Source organism: Convolutriloba macropyga, unplaced genomic scaffold, assembly GCF_964194025.1.
Source record: "Convolutriloba macropyga unplaced genomic scaffold, txConMacr16.3 SCAFFOLD_2224, whole genome shotgun sequence".
In the NCBI taxonomy this organism is placed as follows: Eukaryota; Metazoa; Xenacoelomorpha; order Acoela; family Convolutidae; genus Convolutriloba; species Convolutriloba macropyga.
In genome coordinates, this window is record NW_027449401.1 from 26,161 (window position 1) to 35,127 (window position 8,967).

General features: G+C 34.2%; 1 protein-coding gene across 1 annotated transcript; it reads right to left on the reverse strand.

Annotated features, from left to right (window-relative positions):
- Positions 1-1,925: 1,925 nt before the first annotated feature.
- Positions 1,926-7,829, reverse strand: LOC142355015 (uncharacterized; the record flags this gene model as incomplete). The annotated part of the gene is made up of 6 exons (XM_075407321.1): positions 1,926-2,479; positions 2,544-2,621; positions 3,078-3,270; positions 6,379-6,528; positions 7,086-7,244; positions 7,677-7,829. Coding segments are annotated over 6 exons (1,125 nt in total), but the record flags the coding sequence as incomplete, so codon positions are not given.
- Between the last annotated feature and the right edge of the window lie 1,138 nt (positions 7,830-8,967).

The following is an 8,967-nucleotide window of genomic DNA, read 5'->3' on the forward strand; positions in this document are numbered from 1 at the left end:
CCAAATGAAAAAGAATGAATTTCATCACCCTGCAAACTGATAAGCTTTGCAGAGACCTGCTTAAATATGAAAGATTCATTTGAGAAAATATTTTTCTCCAGTTACTTTTCAATCCTTTTATTGTCCGAATGATTTTTACTGTTTTTTAACGCCCTTAGGACCGTGTACGCACACTTGAAAGCGATTGTTCGAAAGAACATTCTGTTTTGTGCCAGTTGCCATTGAATGGCTTCTAGCTTTTTACAAAGGTCCCGGGTCACCACTTCCTAGTAGTCGTACAAGGATCATATATGATATCATACAAATCATAACGTATTTCCTAGTTCGATCCTTGTATGACTACTACGAAATCATATATGACTACTAGGAAATCATATATGAATCTTGTATGACTACAAAGAAATCATATATGATCTTAGCATGAGTACCAAGAATCATTCATCTATTTTCCACCATCCATTTATGTCTTTTAAAAATTTCATTCGGCAAGGACTCACTGATGTGATTCGCGGGCATCACTTTGTGATCCGCCAAAAGACCCAAACGTACAATATTATTTGCAAAGTTGGGCACGCAATTAAAGAGTAAGTTCGAACACATAAATAATGTTCTGATATTCTCTGAAGCCAGCTTATACCTACAATTGCTCGTTTATAAAAAAAAATGGAAAAAACTTTTGAAGATAATCTCAATTTCCTTTTCGGAATATATTTAAGTTGGAAAGTTATTCTTTTCGACCACACAAAGAATCAAATGTGGAAAGCAAATGCGATATAATAATTTATTATGCCATCTGACTACATTATACGGTAATTTGTGGAACCAATCAATGTTTTATGTGTCATAAATGACCTCGTATGATTTCGAGGAAATTTTTTCAACATCAAAAGAAAATGAAAGATATACAGTTTTTAGGCTATGAATTTTTTTGTATGATCCCTGCATGATTTCTACGAAATCATATATGATCCTTGTATGACTACTAAGAAATGATACAAATCATATATGACCTTGTATGACTACTAGGAATTGTGTATGATGAGCAACCCGGGGTGCAAAAAGGCGGTGAAGAGAATAGCAGTTGTTTCTGACTGTGGCCAGTTTATTTTTGAGTATTTGTAAGTTGCTGTAAACAAACTGACCTAGTAAATATCAGTAAATGCTATCCGCGGAAATGAAACAATGACACTTGCTAGAGCCCCTAAGATCCCTAATTACTTTGAAGGTAATTAAACCAATGTGAAGAGAAAATTTACGGCAAAATTAGTCAAAATTCGCAGAAAAACAAAGAGTAATTTCATTACATTGTCTAACACAATGAGCGGGGAGGGAGAATTGAAATCAACCACCCACAGAAAAATTCAAGCTAGTCATGAGGATTAAACTGCAACCTTGAAAACTGTGTGCGTGGCATCATTCTCAAAATCTGCCCCCATGACACTTTGACTGGTTCATGATCTGGACTGAGGAGAATTTTGCCATTAACTGAGATATTACAAAGGAATATCAAAATTAGAACATTTACTTAGGACATTAAAAAACCTAGACGGTGCACTTTGCATGTAGCTTTTAGCAAGTTTCAAGCCTGATTTTTATTATTCTGATTTTCGTTGAGGATTTCGTATGATTTCGGTGTGAGGATTTCATATACGGAAATAGTGGAATTAATATAACAATTTCTATAAACCAATCCCGCTGAGAACTGTAATTGAAGTTCATTCATAGCAAATGTCGGCTTTAATTGAAAAACTTTGTCTGCAGTTTTTTATTTAAAATTTTAAAATCCCTTGGTTAAATAGCTGGGAATCGTTAAAAAATGTGACGCACGATCTGGTTTGTGATGCATTGAGATTATACGAAAATAATTTTTCAACCTCTCCTTCAGACAAAATTATGCAGAAACCTGGTCTATTCAGAAAAAAGAATCAAGATATAGAGCTGAAATTTCTTAACAAAAATTCTAAAATCGCAAACACTGTGAAACATCATAAAATGATAAAGGAAAAGGCTTTGAAATGGGTTCTGACCAGTATGTCATTTGGACACTATTTTGTACTACAAGTGATCATTTTCAACCGGAATTCGATTTACACACAATTTGGTCGAAATTTTTCGGAATTTTCCCTCGTGTGCAAAATCTCATTAAACGCATTGGCCATATTGGAAGGATCATTCGTATCATCAGGCTCAAGTTTCATATTCCAGAACATAAGACCTCGTGGTGTTGCCATTCCAGAACTTTCTAGAACATTCCAAGCTTCTGCAATTTGTTCAGGAGAGATGTACGTCACTTTTTTGTTCAGTTTCGTAACCGCAAAACCAATCACAAGTTTTTCTGCAATTGATAAGATGATAATCTGATCAGGAAGAGAAGAGTTCTCGGAAAAGTTGACTTCCCATGAATTTCGAGAAATATTTTGGAGATAAACATTCACAAAATAATCGGCAAAAGTCATGTTTTGAACGTCAAGAGCGTAACCTAAACAAAAAACAAACAGTGCCCTTCTGTATATATGTGTGTGCTTGTGAAACCACACACTAACCTGATCGGCTGTAACCCTCGTAGAACTGCACATCAACAAAATCAAATGTTGGCACTGATTTTGATTTTTTATCGTGACCTTAAAACATAAATAAATAGACATCACAAAATGCATCCACGCTCCAAACATTTTCTGCTTTCGACATAAAAAAATTTTTAAATCACTGCATACCCTAGTTGTATGCAGCTTTATAAAATGAAGACTAATGAAGCGAATCATAGGAGTCCACTTTAAAGAACAAGATTCGCAATGTCTTTCCATACGCGCCAGTAAATCATGCCTCATAACAAGTTCTTATCTTGATTCATAACGATTTCATTCGATTCATTACGATTTATTTATCAAAAATGGTCAAAGATTAAAATCTCGTGTTTTTTGGCAAAACAATTTAATAAAAATCAACCGCCGCAAAATTGATATAATTACAGGGATAATTTTTTTTAATGATGAATCCTATGATTGTAATTATGATTGTATATTAACACAAATAGTGATGTTAAACTGTTCAAGTTTAGTTGATTATGCAAAATTAACCTGGTTGATCAACATTTGTAGTTCCATACTTGGCCAGCCAGTATGCATAGACGTTGCGTCCAGCGTATGTGAAGTTCTGGTGCCAGGGGTCACCCGGGGGGAAATAGATATAGGTAGAGAACTGAGAGGTTTGAAAGTCGAAGTAGGACTGAGGTGGAACTAGAGACACGATGTAGCCATGCTGTTTCAATTGCTGAAATATTAACTAACTGATGTGAGATAAATGCAAGTAATCGACAGAAGATTCTTACTGACACAGAAACTAACCAGTGAAAAATAGCGAACTGCCGAAGAAAAACGATATTGATGAAAAGAAAAATTTACGATAAAACTTCTGAATTACAACTATCAAATATGGGCTCAGTGCCCGCTGCAGGGATCTTTTTTTGTTCGATATCATCTCTTCAATTGTCCTAAAAGTTTCCTAATAAAGGTAAAAAAGTTGATAATAAAGTTGGTAATAAAGGTTACATGGTTGAATCAGGCCAAAAAACAAACGATATCAAATATCTGTCGCGCGATTCCACAAAATGACATTTAGATTTCAGTAGAATTTTGTGTAAACTTTGTCTCTCAGATTTGACAGTGTAAGAAATCGGAATCCATAAATATAGTAAAAAAAATTTATTCCTACATCAAATTTAGCAGAAAATTCAAATTAATTGTATTAATTCTCATCTCAGCATGTAATTCAAATAATTTCGATGAGCTGCTGATTTTAACAGACGTCTAAATTTGCTTAGGTTCATCGACTATTCCGGCACCTGGAAATATATCAAAATGCGCGAAATCGCACAAAAATTAATTGGGCCGAACTGGAACTATTTTACCCACTCATATTTATAAAAAAAATGAAATTAAAATTTTCTACATGAGAGAATTTTCCAAACCCTGTTTTATATAACGCAAATTGTATTTAATATAATATAATACAGGTTCGAAATAAATATAGAGGTCATGCTCAGTGAAAAACCTTTAAATGCTGAGTTGCCTATTTCCCTTTTGTCATCTTTTCTTCTTATAAATCAGAGTTAAAGATTAATTTCCTTAAACCGTACTGAAACAATCCAGATTTTTCTGAGATTTCTCAGTAAATAAATTATTTAGGATCATGGCCTCTGCTTGCTTTCCTGTTCTCATGCTTACTCTATATAATTCAACTTTAGAAGAACTGAGACGGGTTCTCACAGCGTGAACGTTTTAAGCCCATCTCCACATCGTTTTCACCTCTCTAGCTCTCGGATACAAAAAGAAATCTGCACTATATTTTTGGAGTGCGGGATAAAAATTGACAGAAAGGTCCAAAATGCAAAAATTATGATTATTTAAAACTTTTCTAGTAAAAAACTGAAGCTGTTTTCTCTCGATTCAAAAACAAACAGAATCCAAAATAAGAATTCATAATTTATAAAAAATTACTTAACTTGATCTCAATTAACCGTATTATTAGTTTTGAGCTGGGATTAGTATTGAAGCTGACAGCCAAACAAACGTTTGACAGCAAAAAAAATTAATTATTAAATTGACTGGTAGTAGGGAGAGCAGTGAAGGGATAATTAAATCGGCATATCAAACAAGCATATGAAAACATTAATTGTCACTACTCTTAAAACGAGCCAAACAAATTAAAGCGCGCATAGACTAACAACGTATTAGTATGGGCATTTGGCACCAAATATTATACTTTCCTCAATTTAGGCCTCATCACCTGGATTAGTTTGAGCAGGGAAGAGGCAGGTTATTTAATTTTAATCAACCCAATAATACAAAGTAACTACTCTTTTTTTGTTTACCGTTTGCAACTGATCGTTGTACTAGGGAATCTTTTTCCCCAAGTTTCAGACAAAAGAAGCAGATTGCTTCAAGGGAAAGAACAATCGACTATCCTTCCTAGTTCACCAACTGCAGCTGTTTTTAGTGCAAGTAAAAACAAATTCTCGGCGCCTATGTTTCCAATATTTGGTGTTTTTTTTGTTTTTATGGCTCATTATTTTTTTAAGATTCGATAAATTTTCCGTGGGATTAAAGAAGACTTAAATCATTCATATTTCCCGGCAAATACGAAAACCAGATGTCGCTTCAGTATGAATGTGAATCTGCGAAGTGCATCATATAGGCCCAAAAATGAACTGAATATCGTCGGAGAAATGTTGCAAGCTAAGTGGAACGGGAAAGATTTATGGAAACACAACCACTGCAGGCAGCTGCTTTCTTCTCCCCTTTGAAAATTTCAAAATTATTCTAACAATTCCTTGCCGTAATCATTAGCTGTTAACATGAGGGTAGAAATACAAATAACCGGAACACAAAATTCTGAAGTTTTCTTCTTGCGGTTCTCTATAATTGAAAAAAATTAAATCACGAATAAACAAGCGCAAGACAACCCAACGTATTGAAAAAGATGAAATGAAGAATAAACAAGTGCAAGAAAACCCAAATGATACAGCTTACCTCCATTCTACTGGTATTTAGTAAACGTATTAATTTACGGTGCAATTTATTTAAATTCAACCTTTCAGTGACTCAAATGACTCAAATGAACCTTTAGCACATACAGGTCTTAGAAATATATCTCTGCCATTGATTTTATCTTTTATCAATTTGGACTGGCATAAATATAGAGATCTCAAAGTCCTCAATAGTCCGACCTATATTGATAGACAAAATAGTCTTTATTCCAGTGATTTATTGAAACAAAAATGTAGATTGCTTAAGAACCAATTTTCTGTACTTCGAGGGGAACTGTGAAGGGAATTTCGAGACTGTTTTTGTAAACGATTCGCAACAATAACTTCTGGAGTCTCGGATCTTAGAAAAAAAAACCTCCTTGTGAAATGAAACCTGAAACGCTTTAATAAAATCCTGATAAGACTATTGGTCAGAAATTGGCAGGCCATGTAAACTTTGCATCAAACCACACTTTGCATCAAAAATTTTGCATCTAACCACAGTCCTATTATTTGAAAATTTTTTATTCAAACTGTGATTACAAGATCTTTCTTAGGAATTCCAGGTTTCGGTACGAAAATCAAGAACTCGGATGACTTGGCAGGATGTACTTAAACAAGTTCCTTATCACTCAACTGGCATATGCACAAAAAACATTCAACTAATAAAAAAGACATTCAATGTTGATTTCTGAGTGTAATGGGAGCTTTTTTTGAGGTCCTCCGATTTCTTGCAAAAGTTTTGCAATATAACAATTTTTATTGTATGATGTTGCGAGGTATAGCCATCCGGTGTCTCTTGGGGAATGCACCACAGTGTCTCCAAATTTTACATGTTAAAGACTGTACTTGACCTGGCTCATTTCACCCACAAGATCCAAGGCCTCCTGGGTAAACGTCTGGTATTGACAATCATCGTTGCCCTCCAAGTCCCAGTCGATTCCATCGAACCCTTCAAATCCAGGCACCTCTTCTTGAAGATTAGTATTCCAATCATTCCAAGCCTAAAAAATAACTTTGTCAAGTTTTTTATTAAAAAGTTATTCCGATTCGCCCTCGGAAAAAAACGACATAATTTTAGATAGTAAGTAAACCCCCATACGGAAAAAACCCCCCCACAATTTTAGATAGGAAATAAACCCCCCGGAAATAAACCCCCATTGTAAATTTGAATTTTGGACGTGATAAATTGTTCGGTTGTGATAGTTTCACATCAACCCAGGTCGAGGTTTTCATTTGTTCTCGTTTATGACGCAGACTATTTTTGAACGCACACAGGAGGTACTTAAGTCCCACTGGCCGCCAACCAGTTCCATAGTCGAGAGAAAAATCTATCTTGCAAGATCTTGCTTTATAAACTTTTTCTTCCAAATATGCAGATTGTGATTCAAATTTGAACGCTTTTGCAGTCGATCAGCATGTCTATAATGTGTTTCAATAACTTTTTGAATGAAAAATATCTTTGACTAAAAATGAACATTGAAAAAGTATGCGGAAAAATGGTACTAAATTAGCAACAATTTACGAAATCATACAAAACTAGGGTTGAGTCTGGGCATACCTGGAACCATTGATTGCCAGTGAATGAAGTGTCTGGATGGGGTGCATTCCATCCCCCCACTCCCATCATGTGGGTTGTTGGTATTTCCATCTGCTTCAGTTCCTGCTGCACTTGGGCTATGAAGGAAATGTTTTTGCTCCAGTCAAATCGCACTTCCGGCTAAAAACAACCCAGAATTAAAAAGATTTACTGGAAAATAAAAAAAATAGGTAATTGTCTTACAAAATTTCCAGCATTTTTTTTTTCAAATAAGGGGGCCCTTTCCTAAAATTGGATCTCTATAGTGTCCAAAATGGTATTGCATGCAAGTTCTTTTAATTAATTCTTTGTGCCAATATTTTACTTTATGAATTTAAACCGATTTTAGTTCAATTATTTAAAAAATCAACAGAGTTTACTTGTTGCTTCTTCGCACTCTGATATTAAAAAATTATTTGTTTAATATTATATTTGCGACAATCACAACGAAAATTTATTGACTGAGAGCAAAAGAGCAAACAACAACATATCGCTGTCGATCGGAGTAAATTTTTTAAAAAAAAATAAAAAAAAATGCACAAAAGCAGAAATTTTTTTGAAGAAATTCGTAACCTCTCCAGTAGTGTCATTTTTAGAAAGTGAAGAACTGAACCATATAAGGACATTGGCACCTGCTACTGCTTCATTCACAACTTTGTCAACTGTCAATCCGTCATTTGTGACATAGGCCACGATCAAAGGGCCATCAGGAAGTGTGTTTGCAACCTGAATAAATTAAATTAAATAAACAATCATGCATACGCACACAGAGGACTCACACACACACACACACACACAAACCCCACACACAAACATCACACACAAACATCACACGAAACAGATAGAGAAAGACGCGCATCACACACACGCAAATAAATACACGAACAGCACACACATGCAGAAACTATAACACATACATACAAACACACACACACACACACACACACACACACACACACACACACACACACACACACATACACATCAATATAACTATATATATATATATATATATATATATATATATATATAATATATATATATATATATATATATATACATATATATATATATATATATTACATATGTATGCATGTATGTTTATAGAACCGCTAAATTTCATGTATTGAGTCTGTATCAAAGTTTTGTATGAACAGAATGAAATGTTGACCACGTTTGTGAATGAAGCAAGCAATGTCAATTGTCTCTGTATTCATGGATTAGTCTGAGACTGTTTAATAAATATTTTTCTCACATATTCTCTATTACATCCCAGCAGTGATGAGTTATTTTAACTGGTCTACAATTTATCACTGTAACTTCCTCAAAAAAATGCAAAACTTTTTTAGAGACATAAAGAAATCAAAATGTTTCTTGTTTACTGTAGTGGTTTAATTCAATTGCAGAGCTGGGAGTTGTCACATGTTCAAGAGAGCTAAGAAAAGTTTTCAAAAACGGAGAAATAGAGAAGACAGGGACGGTTTCAAATGAAAACTAAATTTCATGATTACACCTTGTTATCAAGTACGGTTTTGCCATATATTTGAACCCTAAATGAGCAGAGATCAGTGATTTCATGAATGCTAAAATAAAGCAAAAAAACAATTGCGGATACAATTTTTACTACAAGTGAGAAGAGTAAAAAAAACTGCCCATTCAGAATATACGATTGAAATTTAAGCTCCAGGACTAAATGAAACGAAAGTGAGTTTTTCGCGACCATTTATTGCAGATAAAACCAAACGATATCTTTCCAAGAACATTAATTTTATACTCGGGATTATAGTCGGTTACAGACATTTAGTAAAATTTTGTATAATTGATACAATTTATCAACAAGCCTATTGGGTCATCATTATGAATG